The 25,643-nt window shown below is 43.5% G+C and overlaps 1 protein-coding gene across 1 annotated transcript in view; it reads right to left on the reverse strand.

Annotated features, from left to right (window-relative positions):
• The window catches only part of GABRA3 (gamma-aminobutyric acid type A receptor subunit alpha3), a 1,714,543-nt gene that overhangs the window by 1,338,043 nt on the left and 350,857 nt on the right, over positions 1 to 25,643 (reverse strand). The window contains exon 3 of the mRNA XM_085607670.1: positions 7,193 to 7,314. Within this exon, the coding sequence (XP_085463796.1) occupies positions 7,193 to 7,314 (122 nt within the window). The remainder of the gene's footprint in view (positions 1 to 7,192; positions 7,315 to 25,643) is intronic.

The raw sequence follows: 25,643 nt of genomic DNA on the forward strand, positions 1-25,643 counted from the left end.
CAGCTGAAGCGGCAGAGCAGAAGCGGACACTGTATTTTTCTTCTGTAAGTAAGAAGGAAAAGACAGAGTCCTGTTACTTCTCTGCCGCCCGTGAACCATGTGAAATGCAAGCAGGAACAACATTGTTACCTTAACGCTTTTACACTCACTATTCAGAAATCAGTGAGTGCTTTTGCCTGAAAGGGGCCTTGAGTGGTCCCATTTCAATGGCCATTGCTGATATCCTTACAAAACGTTAGCAGTATGGTAAAAAGACCACATCCCTGGACGAAGAGCCGCAGTACACATTTTGTTTTCCAATCCACACCTTGCAGTACCTCCAGGATTTGTGCACTAGTTGCAAGCCCAGGGAAAGCCCAGGGAAAACAAAGACAAGAAAACAAAAATAGCGCTTCACTGGCAAACTCTGTAAAAGTGGCGCTTAGTTGTGGAGTAGATATAGCTCCTGCCTCTTGTAGGGGGCGTTACTATATATGGGCGCTACTAATGTTCACCCCTCAAACGGGAAGGCCATTGAGAGCGCGTTATGAAGGAGAGGTCTCCCGCACAAAAGAGGTGCCCCTATCGAAAGCTAGACCTATGCAGAAAGCTTGGGCCAGTGAGGAAAGTAAACCTGTGCTCGAGAGGATTCCAACGCCGAAGAGATGTCTGTAAGCGAAAGGTAGATGGGAACGGAAGAATGATTTCCAGGGCAGAGATAATCCCCCGTGAGGGGCAAGGATGGAAGAGATGGCTGTAAGGGAATGTTATTGGTATGGAAGACTGGATACCACCAAGGAACAAAGTGCATGAGGGAAAGGTAAATTGGTATGGAGGAAAGGTTTGCAGCACAATAAAGATGGCCCCAAGAGAAAAGTAAACATGTGGAAATGCAAGCAGGAACAGCATTGTTACCTTAACCTTAACGCTTTTACTCATTATTCAGAAATCAGTGAGTGCTTTTACCTGAAAGGAGCCAGGAAACACCGGACTTGAAACGCCGATAGCGGAAATGCCTAGATCAGCCTTGCAGCAAGGAAGAGGCGACCCCACGTCCCGCTCCGTAAAGACTGCGCATAAAATGGCCGAACCTTCCGATGTAAAAAAACCCCAAAAAAAACAAAAAAAAACGCCCACCACGTGTAAAAGGGGCAGGGACTACAGAAAGAGAAAGAAATGAAAAAACACGCCCCCGAATCCGAAAAAGACGGGGGTTGTTTGGAGAGATAAAGCTCTTCTCCAATGGCTGACCAGCATTTAAGAGGCCAGCCAATGGAGAAGAGGGGAGAAGAGGGGCGGGTTCAAATCCCACTTCTGAAAAACGTTAAATCTCGCGAGCGAGACTGCGCAAGCGCAGCCTTCGCTAGCCGAGACCTAAAAAGTAGTTCCCTAATGTGAACAGTGGAAAAGAGACGGACTGGTTGGAGTGGGCACCGAGCCTTTCCCCGGTGGGCCGCCATGGTGGGGGCTGGCTTTGGGGCCCTGTGGGGCCATTTTTGTTACTGGGGGACAGCAATATCAGCCCCCTATAACAAAATCGCCCAAAACCGGCCCCTAGCAAACAGCTCGACCACACCCCCTCCCCTCCACAGGGGAGCAGTTTGCCAGGGCTGGTTTCAGTTCCTTGTCTGGCCCTTAGTGGAAGAAACTTGTCATCTAATCAAAATTATGGCAAATAAGATTTATCGAGGAGAAAGACAAGTGCAATAGGGAGGAAAGACATCCTTTAGGAAGCAAGCAGATGACAAGGACAAGAAGGTCAACCAATGATAAACAGTGGGCTGTCTCTAAATCACCTGTAAGTTTTCAATGCAGTCCATGAGAGGTCTATTGAGAATCAATAGCTATGTAGAGAACACCTGAAAAGCAGGACTAGGCTGGGAGAAAGAGTGCTTTGTGGCAAAGCTCAAAAAAATGTAAGTTACTTTTCTCTAAATATTGTACATAATTCTTATTCTCATGGAGGATCTTTTGTTGAAATTATTAGACCGTGGTTAAATTTTAAGTCTTGAGAACCAAGAAAAGTTCCGAAAACTTGATAGAATTCTAGAAGTTATGGTGATTCTTGCACTAAGACTGAGAAAGTTGTGTCAAATGGTACATTGTAATACTCACCAGAGGAGTAACCTTGGTGATCGGAGTTAACGATAGCTTTACATTCACACTCTGACTCATCCGAATCTTCATTCCACTTCTACGATCTACCAAATAACCCTTTGTAGACTCTTCCCTCCTCTAGCACTCATTGGCTCACTTCAAACCTCAGTTTACTACAATGATACACAAATAGAATAGTCTAGACTCTTCCCTCATGTATCCTCCTTTGATTCATCCCAAACCTCATTTTACTATTATGAACTCCCTAATCCCTTTCTAGACTCTTCGCTCCTCTGTCCCTCGTTTGACTCATCCCAAACCTCAATTTACTACTAGCATCTTCCAATTAACACTATCTTGACTTTTCTCTAGTCTATCTCTCCTTTATCCCATTCAATGAAACTAACAGACTGACATGTCCACCGCACAAGTTCAAAACCTATATTTCCCTATATTAATCCATCACTAATCCTTTTTGGGTTTCGGAGTAGCATGCTACTCTCCGAAAACAGCTTCTACACCTAATCAGGTGTAGTAAGCGCAATATAAATACAATAACAACTTGTGGGCTCTCTCCCAAAGATGCTGTTGTAAATAAGTGGTGTGCAGTGTGTTTTCATCCAGATTATACTACGAATATTAGCGAAAACTGAAAAGCATTTAAATATAGCTGAATGGGAACTGTAGTGGTGCTCCATCAATGAATACAAGGGAAAATTAATGGTGAATGGTGACTTTCGATTCAGGATCTTTCGTTTGTGGTAAATGATTCATTTTTAAGCATCATTGAGCGAAAGCATCAGTGGGAACTGGAATAGTTTTAAAAAGCTGCTCTTTAGACATGAACTACGATCATTGCATAGAAGTACAGTGCACACCCATAGACAGAGAGGCATAGCACAAAGACAGAACACACAACAATATACACCCCCTCTACCTATCAATGTGGGAGCTCTTTAGTGGCTATATCTGGTTCTGGTACGGAGCCACTCGTGCTACAATAAGCATCAGCAGAGGAAGAGAAGGCATGGCTCACTGGGTGAGTAGTTGAACCCTTGTGGCCTGGTTGTGCAGTGCTAGTTTGATCTCTACATCCTGTCACGCGACCTCTGCAGAAGGCATCCTTGATTCAAACCCCTGGCACATGATTCTCTTGCAATAACGTTTGGCACAGACTGTGGGACCAGACACCAGATGTGTTCTGTGCACTCTCTTTCCAAAGCTGCACATGTAGATCAGGACCAATACATCTCAGCAGGGCTGCTGTCGTTGTCATGGATAGCACCATCACCTCTCAGCAGGACTGCCATTACTTTAATGAGACTGATTCAAAGGTTTTTGGCTGAGCTGCCATATGTTCATTGAATGGTGCCAAAACTTCTCAGGAAGGCCCCCACATATCATCACCCAAGGCCAACATTTGTCAGCAGGTCTGCTTTTTTTGTTGAACAAGACCAACACTTCACAGCAGGGATGACATACATTTATTGGACAGTGCCAGTACTTATCAGGAGCTGCTATACAGTCACAGCCTCTCTTAGAGGGTGAAGAAAGCTTTAAACTGTAAACCAGATCAGGAGTGAAACTTTAAGACAGTCATATAGTTTAGTCAACAACAGTTTGGATTCCTGGAGGTGTAGGTTTGCTGATCATATTCATTTTGGGCCAGCAGGTCATATCACACAAAGTGTTGTAGGCTACAATAACTGAACTGGTTCGATTTAAGCCTCGTGCCATGAGGCCAGTTGGACAAATGTCCGTGTAAGTTGCCAGTTGTCACCTGTGGATTAATAAGGTTCCATGGTGTTTGTTCAGCAACCGTAGGTCTTTTTTTCAATTATAAAGATGCTCTTAAACTTCTTGGCTATAAAGTTGAGAGCCTTACTAAAGTGAGAGCTGGTTTTCTTTCATTTAAATGCATCGCAGTTTTGGCTTATGCTAACTCAAGTTTTAACATCATCGAAAGTGTCCTAAGTGTCCTAAGTAATTGTGCACTCTTGTACATGTATAGAATTGCAAGACGCACACTGAAAATCTGAAAAACCTTGTTAGGGACCTCTCTGCTATGTTCCAAGGACACCTCAACTGTCCCATGCTATGTGAATATAATGCATCTGTTGGACTGCCAAACTAACTGCAAGAATGTCTGTGTGTTCAGTGTAATGCTCCCATGAGAGAACCCTGTGCCAGGTGAAAAGCAAACGTACATCTTTCTAACTGAGCAGTCAGGGTTGGATAGACCGCATGTGATAAAGGCATAACCCATGGTAGCCTGGAAATATGGGTGCTGACCTCCAGGGGGATGGGCTCTGGTTCCTCAACCTGTTCATCCCAGTAATAAGTTATGGGGGAGCAGCACACATTTTGATGCTGCAGGAAATACCTCTGGGTACTGTTTCTGCTTCCAGACTCTGAAGTACCGAAGTATGTAGGGGCTTCTCCCCTGCTAAGGAAGAGGAGTGTCGCCCCACTGTTCTTTGACCAGGACAAATAAAGCGATAATAACTAATTATCATCTTATTTTTCTCAGGCTGGGGGCTGGACATGGTGGAGGAGTGGTTTGCACACTCCAAGTGTGCATGACTGTTTGGCCAGCCATCTTGGCTCGGCCAGACAGTCATGCGCACTTTGTATGTTCCTCACCAGGCTGCATTACACAGCCTGCTGGGGAACATGCAAAGGCCCCCAGTCCCCATCTGAGCGCCGATCCACGGTGCTCAGACCAATCGCAGCGCTGCATTGCAGCGTTGTGATTGACTGTGAGAACCCTGGCTGCTTCCTGGTTCCAGGACTCCCCGAGAAGCAGATTTAAAACACGGACGGCTTAAGTGGTGAGTGTTTTTTTTCCCTTATTTTATTTTGTCCCGTGCTTCCCCCTGCCACCCTGCCCCCTGCCCCTACCCCGCCCTTCACCCTCATTGCCTGCCGGCCGCTACTGGCAATATGTCTCTTCCAAATGGAGCATAAAACCTAGAAACTTTTAGCCAAAGTTAAACTCGTGCCTTTAAAGGGATGGTGGCAACATATTTTCTTAAGGGCTGAATCCTTTATGTCCGCAGAATGTTAAATTAGCTCGTTGCAATATGGTAAGAGTTCTAAAATATTTTCTAGAGTTGCTTTGAGTTCCTGGATCAGCACCGACTACCCTAGCCTTTAACCTACCTGTAGGTTCATTTGTCTTATGCCACAGTACTATTACTTTATAATGTTGAGATGCCTTTATTTTACTTGTACAACTGCACTTTTAGCTGCCCTTTCTTTTTGATGAGGAAAGGTTTGCTCCCATGAAATGCTTATTCCACAGTGTTGTCTGTCACTTTAGCATGTACTTCTTACATGCTTGAAATTTGGACACAAGTGGAGCAGCAGAAAAGAACAGTCTGCCAGGCATGCCTGTCGTAAAGGCCACTCGTAGGGGCTAAACAGAATACAGCCCCCTCTACAGACTTGTGAGCTGCTTTAAAACAATGTTTCCCATTTTGGAGCGGGAACACTAGGATGAATGTCTGTTCTCCTTTGCTTGCCACCATCGCTGGACTCATACCCTTTTGAAGAAGGGCACAAATAGCGACCTGCCTCATTAACATTCTTTGGCAACATCATTCTGCAAAACCCCTGAGAAAAAATTGTGTACAAAACGTCCTAAAAGTAAATGGGTTGCCTCTACTATCAGGTCACAAATGTTATTTGTGACCTGACTGTTTTGCAGTTTGAGCCATGCTTTCAAAGAGAGTGGAATCAGCCATGCTTTCAAAGGGAGTGGAAGTCAGCCACGCTGTCGAAGAGAGTGGAAGTCAGCCACGCTTTCAAAGAGAGTGGAATAAGCCATGCTTTCAAAGAGAGTGGAATCAGCCATGCTTTCAAAGGGAGTGGAAGTCAGCCACGCTTTCAAAGAGAGTGGAATAAGCCATGCTTTCAAAGAGAGTGGAATCAGCCATGCTTTCAAAGAGAGTGGAATCAGCCATGCTTTCAAAGGGAGTGGAAGTCAGCCATGTTTTCACCGAGGGTGTATTTATTCGGCATCTTTGCCTTTTATGAGGATACATGCCAAAATGAAGTCAGCTGCCACTGCAATAAGTATATGCCTAGAATGTTTGACATTTGAAAAAGATCTTGAAAGTAACAAGTATGACCACATTACCACATTTTACATGGTAAAGGTAAATTAGGAATGGGTTCCTAGATCGATAATATGGTTGAGTTAACATTTTATGTCCTAATCATAGGAGTGACTTCATAGACATAAACTACTAACATGTTTTCATTATAAAAGAACATAGTTGGTGATTTTACATATTTCTGAAGATTGTTAAGGAACAGGGAAGTGGAGAAGGTAAGGGAGAAGCAGTCACACCAGAAACAGGCACTGTGAATGTGGCTTCTTCTTGAATGCCTATTGTTTTTACTTATGGAGAGCAGAATGCTGACAAATTATTATAAATGTAACTATGGCATTCTTCCTAGGTGTGGCTACTTTATACGTTTTTCTCTTGCAGGTCGAATATCTACCAAAAGGCCTTCTTTGCTATTGAGAATCCTGTGCCCACTACCCAAGTAAGTACAGCGTGGGTCCCGCCTGTTACAGAATCTGTTGTGGGGTAGAGCACAACTGCAGACCCGCAGGCAGCTGATGCAACTCGTGGTCTCCATGCACACCATATAATGCTATATAAATGCAATATAACGCTATTAACCATTTAAAGTGGGACATTTAAACAGAATTGGGCACAAAACCCTTCTGGACATCTCCAGAATTCAGGCTATTTCGACCTTTGAAGAGATGTTTATTTTTACCCAAACAAATATGGCTATTTTCTATCACAGTCTGTGAAAATCCAGTCATCTGTTCCCAATGGGGAACACGCATTGTCTTCTTCAGGCTCTTCCCCCTCTCTAAAAGGTTGCTCTTATTTCTCATGACTGTCCTAGCAGACAGGATGAATGCATTCACCAATAAAAGTGCAGAATGATCTGGGCACTTCCCTGCATCCTACCGTTAGTTATCAGATGAAAGACATACAATGCGATGAAAAATGCAGAATTCAAAGCACCCCACATGGTAACATGCATTTAATTCTCCATAAAACACAACAGGAGCCAAGAAATCCCCTCTGACCTCCTAAGCCGGGCCGCAGCCGGTTGTCGTATCCATCCAGGAGTCGGTCAAGAATGCGAGTGAAGATGGTGATGTTGTTAACTTCATTTTCCTCAATGTCTGGCGCGTGCTTCGGAGACAACCTGCGCATTCGGGCAAGAAGAACACATCATTGTAGAAATATGATTTCAGACTGCTCTTCTTTATTAGGAAAACAAGGGAGTCTCTGATTTGACAAAAGCGATTTCCATTCACACCATGCCCTGATTTTACAACCATCTGCAGTGAATTATTGATGTACCTAAATAATTCATTGATACATTTACTTTATCTCTAAATACTCAATAAGCACAACTGTCAATCAGCAGGATCATGTGAATAATTGCATCTTAAGACTATGCCTTTGTCTGTCGAATGCTCTCACTTCATTCATTATTCTCCTTACTCGGTTGGGAATGGTGTCTAGCTGAAGGGGCTCAGCTCCCAAATGTATTCGGGTCTTCTGCCAAGCAAGTGTATGAAAGGATGCTGTGGTACCTGGAGGCTAACCGAGCAGGAAGGTATTCATGACTTATTTCTGTATGAATCACCCCCAGATTTCACTTCCAGGGGGTTTGTTTGAAATACATGAATAAATATTTGGTAGTCAATATTTGTCATTTTCTTCAGGATGGGATCATGTCTGTATATTTTTGCATTAACGCTTAACACTGTACCTGTTAATAGAAATACTTTTTTTAATACTATTTAAGACGGATTTAACGTAATATTTATATTTATTGAATATAGTGTGCTAATTTAGATCAAGAAGTAACTAAACGCTATGATTTTAAATGTAAGACTGAAGAGTATTGCAATGTGACCTATTGAATTCACCATGAATTAATTTAGGGCTCTATATACGGAGAATGTATTAGTAAAAGTGGTTGCAATTTGCACACCATCTTTTACTGAATGCATTTTTAGTTTCCCAAGCGACCTATGTATTAGTAGGTCGGTTCACAAAATACAGAATGGGTTGCAGTTGGACCTACCTCATGCATTTTAATGAGGTATGTTGCAAATTGTGACCGACTAAAATTGGCTCCGATCAAAGGCAAGGTGGCCTGCTGCGGTCTGTGATTGCTTTTAAAAATAAAACTTTTTTTTTTAAATGCAGCCCGTTTTCCCAACTCTTCTCTAATTGGAAGTAGTTATAGTGTCCACCATCATTAAACATTCAAATGTATTTATTTAATTAGGATGTGATTAGCAAACAATCTCATAATGCAAACTACGCCACACACTCATTTATTAAGTTCGACCTCACCGCCTTCATGTTTTCCAAAACATTCAATACAAACACTTACACATAGTAGCGCTTTGGACAAACCACGTCATCCATTGATCTGTTTAACTGTAATTTGCATTTTGCCTCCCTCCACCCCATACAGGAGGGGGTGATGGGTGAGTCCACTTACACGCTGGTTTCTTTTCGATGTGAGGGAAGCATTTTTCTGGTGCACCTCTACCTGAAAAGCAGTTTGCTTCAGTGCTAACGTGCATGTAAGTCAAATTCCCTTTCATTTCTGCTTTCATTTTTTTTAGTTAATTTTTATTACTGTTCGCAATTAGCCGTTTTGCACTTACATATCTAATCATGCATATGTTCGCGAACATATGTACATCACCGTTAGATAGCAACATTTTTACTTTTGCAGCCTTGCCACAGGCAGAGTGTTTTTTCCAAGGTATTACTTATTTATGAGATTGGCAAACATAAGGTAAAATAACCAAAGTAGAGTGCAATGTATACCATAACTTCCACAGGCTGTTTACCTTGGCCCTTTTTGCAGGCTTAGACCCAAACTTCTTGCCTTCTCTGTCCTATTTTTTCTGACCTGTTTTTGTTGGCTTTAGGACTCTGAGCACTTTACCACTGCGAATCAGTACTAAAGTGCATATGCTCTCTGTGTAAATCATAATGGTGATTAGTTTATCCATTATTGGTCTATCTGATTTACTGGTAAGTCCCTAGTAAAGTGCACTGTGCATGTCAAGGGCCTGTAAATCAAATGCTACTAGTGGGCCTGCAGCGCTATTTCTGCCACTCACATGAGTAGCCCAGCAAACATGTCTCAGGCCTGCCACAGCAGTGTCTGCAAGCGCAATTTTAAACTGCCATGTCAATGTCACGATTCACTCCTGGTGCTCTCGTTCTGACCACCAGGGGGCCGAATTGTGGGTCTTTCCAGTATTCTAATATGCTTCCAGACACTCCCCTGTATGCATATCCTGACTTCCAGGCATTTGGACATAATTTGGGAATTGACATCCATTCCCAATTCATGCCGGGTTTTGTGGAAGCCAGTCTGCTCATGCTGGAAACTCCCTTACCTATAATCCCCTGCTCAGTGCTTGGTCTCCACCCCTGCAGGCCAAGGATGGGTGGAGGAATTCAGCTCACCTGTGGCTGGCTGCTGCTAGCCTGCTCACACCTGATGCGCATGAGTAATGTGAGCTCTTTTAAGCACCAGCTTCCTTCAGCCCAGTGTTGGTCATTGTAGCTGTTTTCCCGTGAGACCGATCCTTGTTGCCTGAGCTTTTTGATATTCCTTGATTCCTGAGCTATAGTTAATCCTTTGTCGCTGAGTTCCTGAGCTATAGCTATTCCTTGTGCCTGAATTAGCACTGCCTGCAGTGCTACCTTGTTTCCTGAGTTCCTGAGCTATAATTATTCTTTTTTCCTATTCCTGGGCTTCAGCTACTTCTTGTCCTGATTTGCACTGCTTGCAGTGCTCTCTTGACTCCTTGTTTCCTGAGCTGTAGCTATTTCCTGTTTCCTTGAACTAGCACTGCCTGCAGTGCTACCTTGACTCCTGAAGCTTTAGTAATTCTCTGTTCCTGAACCAGCAGTGCCTGCAGTGCTACCTTGACACCTGAGCTTTAGTAATCCCCTGTTCCTGAACTAGCACTGCCTGCAGTGCTACCTTGACTCCTGAGCCTTAGCTTAATTCTTGTTCCTGCCCCAACACTGCCTTCTATGCTACTTTGTTTTCTTGATGCCTGTACCTGCACTATTCTAGTATACCCTTGTAGCCTCCCCTTCTGTATATCCTTTTCCAGTCCCTGCCTTTCTTCCCATTTCCTTGGTTCCAGTTCCTAGTTTGCTGTCTTTCTATTCTGCTGTCTTGCTTCTGTTGCCTTGTATGTTTGTTGCCTGCTTTCTGCCAAGTGTGCCCTGTGATTTCCTTCCTTTCCTGTTAAGTACTCCTTCTTGCTAGCTCCTTGTCTATTGTGCTTGTGTTTAGTTCTACCCCCTTGCTGTTACTGCCTTGCGTGTTCCTGTTTGATCACCAAGATCCGTAGGCACAGCTGACTACCTCAGTGGTGTTTCTTGTTCACTGTGACTATTGTCTTTGAGTTACATTTATAACATCACCATGGGTATCAGCTTCACAAACCCTGCCTTTGCATGCATATTCTATATGTGGGTATTTGCAGTCAGTATCTGTAACAGCAATTGCGGGTGAGAAACTTACTGAGCTTCAGTCTAACCGTGTGGAGCTCCTAAGTGCTTTATCCCACACGCTCCTTTATTGTTAATGTTGTTACATATATATGTCTTGCACATTCGTCCTGTGTGTAGTTATTCTGAATGCTAAATTGCCTTGTGAGTGCCCTTCCTTTCTGAGTCTTAGCCATCTTTTTCACTTGTACAGGCTTTCCTTTTGGATCCCTTTTTCTCCTCTGACTCCTTGTGTGATCCTGGTCAGCGTTGTACTACTCTGTGCACGGTACATCATCTACCCAGTTCCCAGTACTTGCTCTAGTCCCTGACTGTGTAACTGACATAGTCCCGGACACCCCCTGACAGTCGACTTGACAAGTGCATCCACTTGCCAGGCATAGCCTTACCTTTTATTACATGTAAAGCACCCCTAAAGTAGCCCAAGGTAGCCCCATTGAGAGGGAGCAGTGTAAGTTAAAAGTAGGACACTGGTGGGGTGTTTTGCATGTCCTGATAGTGAATTACTGCTAATTTTGCTTTTCACTATTGCAAGGACTATCTCTCCCATAGGTTATCATTGGAAGTGCCTTGTAACACCTTACAAGTGTAACTTTCAATTGGGAAGAGATAGAGATTTGGGGGTTGGGTTCCCTGAACTCAGTATTTAAAGACACATCTTTCTGTGAAGGTGGTTTTTAAATTGTGTTTCAAAATGCCACTTTTAGAAGGTGCAAAAAGAACAATTGATGGACAAAATGCAGAAGAATGTCATACATTCACCCAAGTACAGAGATCTGGGTCTAAATCCATCATTTTTTTGCCCCTCATGCCATCCCAGTTTGAACCCAGCCATATGCAAATCAGTCTTGACCCTGCACCCAATGGGAACAGTCCAGCCAAACTGTCAGGCCAGGTCTTCTCTGGACTGGAAACAAGCATCCTAAGATCGGTTTCAGGGTTTCACCCCTCATCAGCCAAACTAGCTTGACTCCAGGGGCATGGAGAGCACGGGACCCACATCTGGGCATACCCGTCCCACTCAGGGTGACAAATACAAAAAGAACAATTGATGGACAGAATACAGAACAATGCCATACATTCACCCCAGTAAAGAGATCTGGGCCTAAATCCATCGTTTTTCTACTCCCCATGCCAATTGAAGTTTGAACCCAGCCATATGCAAATCAGTCTTGACCCTGAGCCCAATGGGAACAGTCCAGCCCGAATTTCCAGGCCAGGTCCTCCCTGGACTGGAAACAAGCATCCTCAGACCGGTTTAGGGGTTTCACCCCTCATCAGCCAGGATAGCTTGACTCCAGGGCCATGTCTGGGCATACCCGTTCAACTCGGGGTGACAAATGCCGGACCTGGCTTGGCAGTTTGGGCTGAACTGTTCCCATGTGGCACAGGGTGAAGACTGATTTGTTTGTAGCTGGGTCTGATCTGGGGTGGCGAAGTGAGCTAAAGAATGATTATGGATTCAACCCAAATCTGTGACTGGGAATGAGTGTCTGAAAAGTTTCAGCACTCCCTCCATCATCTCCTTGTATTTACTCTTTTCATCCTAAATTGGCAGGGTATGCCCAGACGTGGGTCCCTTGCTCACTTTGCCACTCGATTAAAGCTAACCTGGCTTATGGTGGGTGTCATCCCGAAACCGGTCTCAGGATGCTTGTTTCCGGTCCACGCAAGAACGCAATTGGCAGTTCAGACTGGACTGCTCCCATGTGTCACAGGGTCAAGACTGATTTGCATATAGCTGGGTCTGAACTGGGGTGGCAAAGTGAGCTAAAGACCGATTATGGATTCAACCCAGATCTCTGACAGAGGTGAGAGTCTGAAAAGTTTCAGTACTCTGTCCAGCATCTCCTTGTCTCTGCTTTGTTTGCCCTCGGTTGGCAGGGTATGCCCAGACGTGGGTCCCTTGCCTACTTTGCCACTGGATTCAAGCTAGCCTGGATGATAAAGGTGTTACCCCGAAACCTGTCACAGGATGCTTGTTTCTGGTCCAGGGAAGACCTGGCTTGGCAGTTCGGGCTGAACTGTTTCCATGTGGCACAGGGTCAAGACTGATTTCCATATAGCTGGGTCTGAACTCGGGTGGCGAAGTAAGCTAAAGAATGATGATGGATTCAACCCAGATCTGTGACTGGGGGTGAGTGTCTGAAAAGTTTCAGCACTCCGTCCATCATCTCCTTGTGTTTACTTTTAGAAAGTGGGCATTTCTTTGCTTTACCATTCTGTACCTCTGCCTACCTGTGGAATCCACATCTGGTTTGGTCTGACACTTGGGCTGTTTATGCAATCATTCAACAGTCACAGAAAGTGAGCTGAGGTGTGCCCTCCATATCCTTATTGCTCATCACCAGGCTGATGGGCCTTCCTGAGCTAGAGTGGTGGGAGAAGTTATCACTGACACCTAAATAGGTCTTTGCCTGTCCTCTCACAATGCTGTTCCCACCCCCCTGTAGTGTGTCTGGAGTCAGGACAGGGCAAAGCAGGAACTGTGCACTACAAAGACTATCCTTTGAAGTATGCCTACTTCAAAGGCAAAATGGGTATAAATATTGGACCTCTAACCCCACATTTTCTTAACACTTCTGGATTAAGAGGAGATTCTGCCTAGAAGAAGAGCTGGAGAAGCTGTATGAGGAAAACTGCGAGTCTGTGTTTGCTGTGTTGTGCTGGCCTGCTGCTTGCTGCTTCTGTCTTGGGCAGAGAAAGGACTGGACTGCACATTCTTATCCTGCCTATGAAGGTTCTCCAGGGATTGCCTCCTGTTGGAATTCTCAGGGCCATCAAAGACTCCATCTGCAGCTCCCTTGAACTCCTTTGCTGGGCGTTCAGACCAGCCAAGTGGTGCCAACTCCAGTTCTGGGCCCAACCAGGTGGTTTTGCTGCTTAAAAAGCTAAAAATCCACTCATCGCCCTTCAGCACTGTTTTTCCTGCCGCAAGCTTGCCGTGTGGTTGAAAAATCAATGCATTGTAGCCAGGCGCGGCCCGTGGAGGGTGCATCGCTGCATCGCAATTTGCGGTGCAGGGCGCGCTACGAAATTCGTTTTATTTATTTAATTGTTTACTTACCTCCAATTATCCATATTCCGGTTTTTAGTACCCCCCACGCTGCCCCTCCCCAGCCCCGCCTTTCCGCCCAACGGAACTCCCTCCACGGGCCGCGGCTGATTGTAGCTGAAAAATCGATGAAGCGCCCCTGTTCGCAACTGCAAGAAGCACTGCAGCCCCAGTCCAGTGAATGGTGTCTCCGACGTCCAGAACCCCCTTCTCTAACGCAGGCCTTGCTGTTCAGCTAAAATAATTGACGCATCACCTGTTAGTGGCTGGAAGAATCGAAGCAACACCTGCTTTTGCCGCTGCACAAGGCAGCGCGTCCGGATTTTCCATGTAACGCACCTTGGGGCCAAGTTTCCAGCGCATCACCTAACAGCAAGGAGGCGCTTTCGGAATTTTATGCATCGCTTTTTCTCATAGTAAGAAATCGATACAACACTTCTCCTGCATGCAGCAGAAGTGATGCCTCCATTCCCCTGCGACTCAAGAATCAACACATCGCTGTGTTTTCGGACGCTTTCCTCCTTTGCAGCTGTTTTTTATATCGGATTTTGCTGCATCAAGGATACTTTATGTTAAAATCAACCCATCCATAGAGTTCTATGGACTGAATGGCTTAAACCTTTAAAAACAGAAAGTTTTGCTTTTGTATGTTGGATTGTTGTTGTTTTGGTCTTTTTTGATTTAGAGGAAGTTTTGTTATTTTTCTAAACTAGTGTGGTGTCGATTTGTAGTGTTTCCGCTGTTTATTGTGTGTTTTATGTACAAATGATTTACACATCACCTCTGAGATAGGCCTGACTGCTTGTGCTAAACTACCAAGGGGATAAGCAGGGGTTATCTTGGGTGTGCAACTCCCTTACCCTGGCTAGAATGAAGGGTGCCTGCCTACTTGGACATGGTGAATACCACTGCCAACTACAGACCCCCATTTCTAACACAACCCATCCCCCTATATCACAATTCGGTTTGTTTTTGACACTGGTAGCATATTTTGAATTAGAATGTGATGAATACTCACACAAAAATGAACTTCAATTATCTGCCTATTTTGAGCAAGCCTTGGCCCTCAGACGATTGCAAGGAAGACAGAAGTCAAAAGAAAGAGAGCCCGAGTGAGCCGTGGAGAGACAGGAGACAAGATGAACTGCCGGAGACACACAGGATGATGGATAACGAGAAGTGATCAGGTGTTGGAGATGGATGTTTACTTGAGCAGATAAATGGCTGCAAGTGAAGCAGGAGTCTCATCAGGCAGGGACTGCAGTCCAGCACTGACAAATCTATATGCTCCCACTAAGCAGGGAAATAAATGACTTTCAACCTACTGCTTGATTAAGATAAGTGAACCAAGAAATATGTGTAGACAAATATGCTGGTGCATGTAGTGCTGGTATTTAAATTATGTTCAAAGCTTTGAAAAACCACTCTAAAGATACTACACAGGTTTGGGAAATAAATGCAGATATTTGCTATTGAGATTTTATTTGCATATATAAAAGTACACCTTCCTTTTTCCTTTCTTTCCTTCTTGTCCTCCTTCATTTTGCCATTCATCTCCTACTCTCCCTCCCTCTTTCCTTCGTTCCTCTCTCACTCCTTTCCTTTCTTTCTTTTTTTCTTTCTTTCTTTCTTTCCTTCATTCTATTTTTGTTTTCTTGATTCCCTTACTTAGTTCCTTCCTTCTCAACTGTCTTTCCTTTTTCCTTTATTGTTTCATTCATTTTTTCCTACCTCCAATTATTCTTTGCCGACCTCCATTTTTCCTACTTCTTTGTCTTCCTTGTCGCCGCATGCTTTGGCATGTTGGGATGAACAAAATTTAGGCTGGGTGAAGAAGGCATGATTTCTCCCTGCCCTCTATCGGGTCAGAGGGGTGTAATAACCCTCTGTTCTTAGGCCAAAGGATGCATTAATCCGCCTCCTTTCAGTATATTCACCAAGCCAGGAAAATGTACCAAGTAAAACCAAGAACTGCGAGGTTTTTAAAATCTGGTGGACTTTCATTCAGTTTTTTTTAATTATTTGTGGCAAATAATTTATTTTAAAAGTGAAACATTTCATAATTTTGACCAGGATGCACTATATTTGCCTTACCAAAATGTATTGTTTAAGGATGTTTGCCCATGAATGTTTCATATTTGTCAAGGGAGGAGAAAAGTTAGTAGGGATGCAAAAAATAGGATTCCTTATAGTGTGGTGGCAACATCAACTAGTAAAGAGTGACTGTTAGACCTGTAAGCCTAAGGGTGGTCTTACCCCAAACCATTTGCTTCTTCTCCTCCATTTTGCTGAAACTATTTTTGCTGGTCTTAGTCTTCTGTGCACTTTATCACTGCTAACCAGTGCTAAAGAGTAAGCCTGGGCGGACAACTATGCTACGCTCGCAAAGTTTGTGTAGTTTGTGCTACTTCGCACTACGCGAATTGCCCGTAGCACAGTGTAAAATCGCGTAGCGCAGTTGTCATTTTTTGTTCGCTCGTGGTCCTCAACATCAAGTTGGCGACCGCGAGCGAGCAAAATGACATCCCGGCAAGACTTTTTCCTCATTCGCAATCAGGAACATCAAGTTGCCGATCGCGAGCATGGAAAATAAACCTCCCGGCGAGATTCTCAACGCGGCGAGGTCAGGTTTCTCATTGCGAGTGGTCGCGTATGCTCGAGAGCGCTCCCGATAAGAAACTACCAGTCCGCGTTGAGAAAACTGCCGCTTGAGTAAAAATCTACTCGAGCGGCAGAAAACAACCGTTTGCACTGTGCAAGATGCCATTTGCAATGATTGCACAGTACAGACAAGCATCCGGCACTGAGCAATCATCGCAAATTTTTCACTACGCGTTTCAAACTCCTAACAATCATGGAGTTCTCATCAGGACCATCCACTCTTTCTTTATTTGTAACTGAATTACCCTTTGCAGTAGGACCACGGCGCGGAACCACTTGTTCTCTCTCTGGCTATATTCATTTTTCACTCGCGATGTAGGGAGGATAAATGAATCGACACGCCTCAATTCGTGTCGTGGCACACTTTGGCAGGCTTAGCTCGCAAATGCGTAGTGAAAAATTTGTTTTGATAAAATATTGTTGTATTTGTTGATAAAATAAGCTCAGTGTGTATGATGGTATGTATGAGAATGATTGATGGAGAATAGTAGTGATAGTGTGTATGAGTAGTATGAGGGGGATGTTTTAATGTACAAAATTTGTTTATTTGTATTGTATATGATTTTTGTGAAATGTCAAAATTTGGTAAATAAATGACCAAAGAAATTTATAATAATTGAATACAAAAATAAAATGAAAGATTGAATCTAACAACGCGAGTCCAACCCAATTTTTTGGTATATAGACAAGTGGACCAGCAGCACATATTTTGCCATCCTGTTAAGTTGCACTGTAAAACATGAGCCAGGCATGCCATTGCAGCCATAATTTAGTTTTAAACTGCCAAATCAACTTGGCATTTAACCCCCCTTTTATTGCATGTAAGCCACTCACCCCTAAGGTAGGCTGTAGGTACCCTTAGGCAGGGTGCTGTGTAAATCCAAAGGTTGAACATGTACTCTTAACCTTTACATGTCCTGGTATTGAAAAACTCCAAAATTCATTTTTCACTACTCTGAGGATTACCCCTCTCATAGGATAACATTGGGGATTCCTTATACATTTATTAGGCTGTAATTTCCGATTTAGAGCTGGTGACTATATCATGTTTGGTGTCCATAAAATTATAATGATAAACGCTCTTTAATGGTAAAATCAGATATTTTATTAAGATTTTGAATATGTGATGGTAATCTGGTAGGCAGGAAGGTGTCCAGCTAAGTTCCTACACACTTAAATACTCATTTCAAAATATGTCTGAACAAGATGCATACACTGAGCATCACATCCAAATATTGATAAACACCCCAGCACTTTTTTCCTCCGTATCTCTGAGTACGACTGCCAGACAACAGAATGAATCAGACAAACTTTATCAAACTTAAGAAGAAACAAATCATGACTGAACTGCATGGCCACTTTCTCTTAGAACATCTAACAGCAGGTACAATCCCTGCAGGACAACAAGTACGGAATATACCAGTAATCTTTACTGAAGACTCACCTTACAAAAAAGGCTACAGTTGTATTGGTACCAAATGTAGCAGGGACGTAATGGTGCTTACGATAGAAACTGCACAACCTTTGTCCCAACAATAACTTTTGGAAATTTCAGCCTTAGAACAAGAAATAAATGGCAATCAATCTATATTGGATGCAAAAGCGCTATTAGCAAAGATCCAAAAAGAAATACTTAAATTCAAGGGCTTTACAACAATCAAAAGAGCTCAAAATTTGAAAAAGACAAAAAAACTTCTCGTTGGAAAGCATATATCCTTATTTACAGCCTGACTTTTACTCACGTCCGGACTCAAAAAAGTATCTAGCAGACTACTACGCAAAGTCAAGCCGCAATTTCATTTGCTTTTCAGAAACCTCTTCCTCCTCAGCCGAGGAATCAGACACTGTGGAAGCAAGGGGTAACCCAATTAGGCAGGGTAGAAATCAGCAATAGTACCAACAATCTTTTTTAGGAAGAGGCTAACAGAGATCCAGAGGGAGGACCATATACATCAATCAACCATGGGAAATGACGACTGTTAGATCTGGGGGTCTCTAGTTGGCAGGGTAGGTACCACTGTCCAAGTAAGGACCCTTGCTTCTAGTCAGGGAAAGGGGGATACACTGTTAAGATAACCCCTGCTCACCCTCTAGGTAGCTTGGCCTGAGCAGTCTAGGCTATCAAAGGCAATGTGTAAAGTATTTGTACCAACACTCACAGTAACACAGTGAAAACACCACAGATTTACTCCACACGAGTTTTAGAAAAATAAGGTATCTTTACTAAAAACTTCACAAGACCAAATACTACAGACAAACCAACATATAATTCAAAAAGGTTACTTTAAAGATAGTTCAAGAGTTTGCAGAAAGTACTCCAGGATGTAAAAGTCAGTGTCCTGCACAATGCGACTCTCAATGCACAAAATGCGACACTTTCGTGCCCAACAGTACCTGTAGTTGCGATAAGGTTCCCAAAAGCTATAACAAGGAAGCTTGCAAAGGCGATGCGATACTCCTGAGATCCTGGGGAGGCTTTGCAGCAGCCCTGCTTCACGCAGCAGAGGTGGATGCGCCGGCTCCGATCTGTAAGGGGAGGATGCGATGACTTTGGCCTTCATTGCGTAGGTTTCTTAGGGGGAAGCTTCACGCACAGGTTCGATGCGACACGCTTCGATGTGGCACGATGCGCGGCGCAGCGTTGACTTCCGGCGCCGCAACTCTCGATGCGCCACGGAACGGGACTCTGCGTCGACGCACACGATGACTGGAGACTTCCACGCACCGGCAGTGGTGCGGCTCGCAAACTGGTTCTGCGACGACCCTCGCAATGTCAGGAATCTTCACGCTTCGGGACGATGCTCGACGCACTCGGCGATGCGGGGACTTTGCGTGTTGCGATGGTGCCGCAATGAAATTTTCCACGCACTCTCGTTCTTGCGACACGCAATCGGATGATGCGTTGGGTACCAGTTACTCTTTTCACGCTTCTGCTTCCCAGCTCTCAAAACACAGCAAAACGACCTCCTGAGGCCCCCAGACTGGGCAAGCACTCCAAGGCAGGTCAGAACTCCCTCAGCAGAGTTCCAGGGGAGCTGGTGGTGAAGTCCTTTTGTTCCTGGGACTTCAGGGAGCCAGCTCTTCTCAGGCCCTTGGAGATCAGAATCAAAAGAAGGGGACACAGCAAAGTCCTTCCCCTCTCCTTGGCAGCAAATCAAAACAGCAAGCAGGCAGTCTTCTCCTCTTCAGTCCTTTTCAGCTTTCTCCTTGGCAGAGGTTTCTTCTTAGTTCCAAAGTGATCTAAAGTTTAGGTGTCTGGGGTCCTCTTCTTATACCCCTCCAAGCCTTTGTCTCTCTTTGTTCCAGTGGGGGGATTCCCCTGCTCAAACCGGTTCCTGGGTGTGCTCTGCTCTGGAGCACCTGGTTCCTTTCAGAGTGAGGGGCAGGGTCGTTAGACGCTCAGCAGGAGGTGGAGCCTTCTTTGTGCCAGCAGAGGCAGAGTCCTCAGCCTGGCCAGCAGGGGGTGGAGCCAGCTATGTGTTTGGCAGGGGCAGCCCTGTTCAAACCCAGGGACTACTCCTCCCACCCATCTAAAGCAGATCTCCCTATTCACCCTGCTGCTGACTCATCCAGGCTCCTGGAGCCACCTAGCCCATCACATGACACCCTTCAGCCAACCAGCACACAGGCACACAGGAAGGTTAAACAGGAGAATAGCTACTTTCTAAAAAGTGCTATTCTCACACAGTGAATTTAAAAACCATCTTGCTAAAAAGATGTATAATTAAATTCGGAACACAGAGATACCAAACTTGGATTTTCTATCTTGCCCTTATGGGAAGATAGGCATGTAAACAGCCTTCCCCATTCTATCCTATGGGCAAGATAGCCTCTCAGCAGTGAAAATAGAAAATGGCTGTAATTCACTACCAGGGCATGTTACACACCTCAGTACATGCCCTACCTTTCAGATACACTGCACCCAGCCCAGGGGGGTACCTAGGGCCTCCATAGGGATGCCTGACATGTACAGAAAGGGAAGGATAAGGCCTGGTCAGTGGGTACACTGGCCAGGTCGACATGGCAGTCCTGGACTGCACATAGGCACTGCAAGCAGGCCTAAGACATAATTTTAGCGCTACTCCTGTGGGTGGCACAATCAGTGCTGCAGCCCACTAGTAGCATTTGAATCACCAGCCCTGGCACACCCAGTGCACTTTACTAGGGGCTAACAGGTGAAACAAATATACCAATCATGGATAACCAATCAATATAACAATATACCAAGGGAGCACTTGCACTTTGACACTGATCAGCAGTGGCAAAGTGCCCAAAGCATCTAAACCAGCAAAAACGAAATCCAGCATAGCATCAAAAAACACAGGAGGTAGAGGCAAAAAGTCAGGGGTAACCACGCCAAAGATGCCAGGTCTAACAACGACCAGACAGAAGTACTACAAAATATAGGTATCTCCCCTATCTTTAACTTATCCAGCAGACAACAATCTAAGGTAGAATTAAATGTTTTAGAGAAAGGACTTTCCTATGTGCCAGCAAAGAGTATGGACTTTGTTTGGATGAAAGCAGAAGTGATTGAATTTTGCTGGAAATTAACACTTAAGGGTTTCTTTTCACAAAATGAAGGTCCAGAAAATAATGAAACCACGGGACTACGTAATAAATTGACTTTCTGCACCCCATTTAATAAAATACCCAAAGAGACCCTTTCATTTGAGCACACAGTCCGCTCAGCTATCAGTGACATGGAAATAAATAAGAATTTTGTGAAACACAACATTTCCAAAGCACAAAGGGATACTTTAACACATTTGAAAAATGACCCTTCTATTATAATTAGGCTGGCGTACAAAGGTGGGGCCATTGTGCTCTGGTCCATCACCGAGTATCAAAAAGAAGCATTAAGACAAATTTAAAATACTGAACAATACAGGAGACTGCATAGTGATCCAACTAAAGAAAAACAAGAAGAAATGACCATATTAGAGAAACAAGGCTTTGTCTCAGGGTACATTGGACCAAAGAAATTTGATTACCTGATAATAAAAACTCCCTCGAATTCTAATACTGTACATGCTAGTAAAAGTATACAAAGATGAAAAACATCCACCAGACCGTCGGTGTCGGGTTGCGAATCAGTTTTGGAACCAATCTCAAAGTATGTTTATTTTTTCTTAAAACCACTTCTGGAAAAAAGTCCCTTCATATTTGAGAGATACAATGCATTTTATCAACAGAATTGAGATGGTAGAGTTTTCTGAAAGAAGTCAGTGACTTGTAACATTTGATGAAGTATCCTTATATACACAAATACCGTAGGAGGATGGAATCATTCCTCATGACTATAACATGGCCGCAACAAGTTCCAACAGAATTCATTATGAACTTGGCAAGTTTTTCTATGAAGAAGAACTATTTTAAATTTGGTGAGGACTTCTATTACCAGGTAAAAGGGACCGCTATGGGCTGCCCATTTGCACCGGAATTTGCTGTACTATACATGGCTAAGTTTGAAGAAAAATACCTCATTAATAATAATCCATTTATATACCAGATTTCTAACTGGGTAAGGTTTATTGACAACATATTTTTTATATGTCCTGGAAAAGAAGAGGCACTTGAGAAATTCCTTTGCTGGCTAAACTACAGATCACCAGACATTAAATTTAGCGCACACTACAATGCACATCACATTTTTAGATGTGGAGGTTTATGAATCCGATGGAGTATTAGAAACTACACTCCATACCACTGTACTAGCGATCATCCTTGCAACCTAACAGACAACCTCCCCTTTGGCCAGTTTTTGAGGATAAGAAGAAATTGTACAGAGAAAACAGACTACTAGTTCCATGCAGATAATTTGGTACATAAACTAAAGGACTGCGGATACCCAAAGAAATTGCTCAAACGGTCCATGAACAGAGCGTGGTGGACACCACGCAAAGAACTACTAAAGAAAAAAGAAGAAACAAAACTGGAACGATTGGTTTTTGTCTCAACATTTTGTACAAAGTCCAACCAGTTGAAAAGACCATCAACCACAATTGATCAAAAACTGGGATGACTCTATTGAAAAACCGATGTTCGCTTTCAAAAAGAAAAAAGCATTGGCAATCAGGTTGTTCGGGCAGCTCTTCCTATGCCCTCGACAAAAACGTCCATGCGCCAACACCTTAATTTACCCCCAATTCAGGGACACCACAAATGTGGGACTTGCACATGTTGCAGCCAAACAGTTGAAGGTAGTTTGTTGTCTCATAAGACCATGTCTTGGAAACATAACACATTTATGAACTGCAAAACTAAAAATGTAGCTTACGGCATAATTTGCCAATTAAACATCTTGTACATTGGAAAAACAAGTCAAGAAACACGACAACGCATCACCCAAAATAAATCAAGATTTCGGAAAAAAGTTTTAACGGCTCCTTTGGTCAACCACTGGATAAAAGAAAGGCATACAGAGGCAAAACTGGAATGGACAGTGATTTCATTGGTAGAACAAGACAGTAGAGGATGTGACATTGAATGACACTTGAGCCAGAGAGAAGCCAGAGAGAAGCTAATTGTTAAATTTAAAACCTCGATCAATGGCTTAAATGAACTGACAGAGCTTCAGAATTTGTGAACACCAGCTTTTGCTAGTAGAATATTCTGCAGTGTGATCAAATACTCAAACTTCAGTTCAACTGAGTAGTTCAGCTTGGTTCATCAGAACAATAACAATATCATTTAAATAAATGGGACCCAGCTAGTAGAATATTCTGCAGTGCGATCAAATACTCAAACTGAAGCTCCACTGAGCAGTTCAGTTTGGTTCTTCAGAACAACTATAATATAATTGAAATAAATGAGGCCCATCCGATAGACCATGACTTTTCCAAGCTTTTTAAACTTGTAGTTCAGTAGATTACTTGCCTTAGAATCAATACTCAAAGCAAAAACTCCATTCCGGATGAAACAATCACGCCTAGATCTTAAGATTCCTGCCCTCAACTAGGTTTGGATTAACTCTCCTTCGACTGAAATGTATTTAAAAACTGGACCAATAGAATGCTGTCCCAATAGATTCATTTACGACAATCACGTCCGTCAGACTACCACTCCCAGAAGCCTCCAGTTCGGTTTCAGGACAAACTTTGCTGTAAAACATAAGAAGACTCAAAATATACCTCCTTCTCCTCTGGAGGGGTCGCTAGAGGCACTAACAATCTGAAATTTGAAATCACTCTTTGGTCCAAACATAAAGAAAAGCAGAGCAGGATCCAACATCTCTCTAACCCAGAAGTGAAACAATTGATGTGATACAAAACGGAAGCACTGTTGGAGATTTCACTTCACCTGGAATTCAGCATGAAAAACTGCCTGCTCAAGAAGAAAATATTGCCATTCCGAGCACGTTTGGTGAGTGTTCAAAGTTACGCTCCGCCAAATCTTTTTTCTTTGATGTTGCAAGTGCATTACGGTCCGCAACTTGGAACTGGACTGCAATTAATTTATAGACAGCAATGGATCTGAGCATATCAGCGATTAGAAATCTATGCTGGCTGTGCTACTTTGTAGAATTGCCCATAATCTTAATCGAAAGGCATCGGCTTTGTTTGACCGGATAATGGGTAGTGCTTAAGGATTAAGTTGGTATGAGTTATGTCAACAACAAAAACGCCCGCATTTAAAATAATAAGTCGACGCATGCATTACTAGTCTGCAGACTATAGACCTGCATTTTGCATATAAACTGTGACAGAAGCTGTCCCCAACGAGTCATGCAACCACAATGATTCAAATATGAATTCTGTGCCTGAATATTTGAACAACAAAGATAGGATCTTACTAGCTTCTCTCAAGCACACATAGAACATAAAATAAAATAAAAAGACGGTAACACTAACAACCGGTTTTTTAATTCCAAAGATAAGAAGACAATCCTGAGTCAGGCGGAGTCGGTACTTAGAAATTGGGCAAAGATCAAAGTAATTGATCCTGTGTTGTGCGACACCAGTTCAGCCTTTTCAGTTCTTTGAGAAATCAAACTAATATTGAGTCTTGTATTTTGTATTTTTTTATCATGGATTGGTTTAGATTGCGGCAGTCCATAGGCGTCCTTTTTCTAAGCCAGTTTCATTAAGTAAACATAGGAGATGGAGGTAAAGAAATTGAGTTGCTTGGTGATTTAGTGAGATGAAAGAATGATAGTGTTGAGTAATGCTGTTTGGTAATAATAATTTAGTTAATTTAAAAATAATGTAAAATGAATTTTCTAATTTACAACTCTTGTTGCGTTCTGTGTCCTGAAGAGAACCCTCAAAGAAACGTGTCAGGGTTTGAAACGCATTGAAAGCTTCTCTCTCAGTTAAATAAGTGTTCAAATATATGTGTTACCACTGTTGGTCACAATTAAGTAATTGAAAATAAATTCTGTGTGAGTCCAGTAGGATAACTATTTGGCTATTGCCCCTGCTAATTCTTGTAAAACTTCCCTAGTTAGGCAGTAGTTAGGGGTACCATGATAATATTGCAGTCTGAACTGCACAGAACCTGAGTGGAAAGTTATTTTTAATATGGTTTTTGTTGTGTTGTACATGTATTTTTGTGCCTGTAGCCAGTGTGTTAGACTTTGTTAGTTCCCTCCAGACAGTCACAGAATAGAGGGATTAGGTGTGCCTGCCTGGGCCATCAACTGGCAGGATGGGGGGAGGTGGTGCTGAGCACAATACAACTTACATCTGAATAGCATGTGCTCTGCCTTCACACAAAGGGCCTAACAACCCTGCATTGTCACTTCAATCAGCTTGGAGTGAGGGCAGGAGAGGCAGGACATTTCGTGAACTACAGAACCAGGGTATAACAGTAGAACCTCAGATACCGAATCTTCAGTACACTCAGTAACCTGTGAACACTCTGCCAGGAAGAAGGACTGCTGTGCCGCTACAAGAATTAGCACTCTGCTGGACTGCTGATGTAAAGGAACTGCTGCCCTGCTTTGCTGACCTGCTGCCTACTGCCCATTTGCCTCAGGAAGAAGAACTGGACCTGCAACTTCATCTTGCATCCAGGATCCATGAGTGACTCCAAGTGCTCATCTGGTGGCTTCCTGATCTGAGGCTCAAGGACATAAAAGGCTCCCCAACCACGTCCTCAACCCAACAATAGTGAGTAGCTGACCCCAAGTGTCTCCTCTTGGGTCCTGGGCCCTTGGTGTGCCTCACGGGCTTCTACATTAGGCTTTGGGGCTTTTTTCAACTGCAAATGGGTCTCTCCGCACTGAAACCGTGCAGCTCGCATCA

This window comes from Triturus cristatus, chromosome 5_2, assembly GCF_964204655.1.
Source record: "Triturus cristatus chromosome 5_2, aTriCri1.1, whole genome shotgun sequence".
Lineage (NCBI taxonomy): Eukaryota > Metazoa > Chordata > Amphibia > Caudata > Salamandridae > Triturus > Triturus cristatus.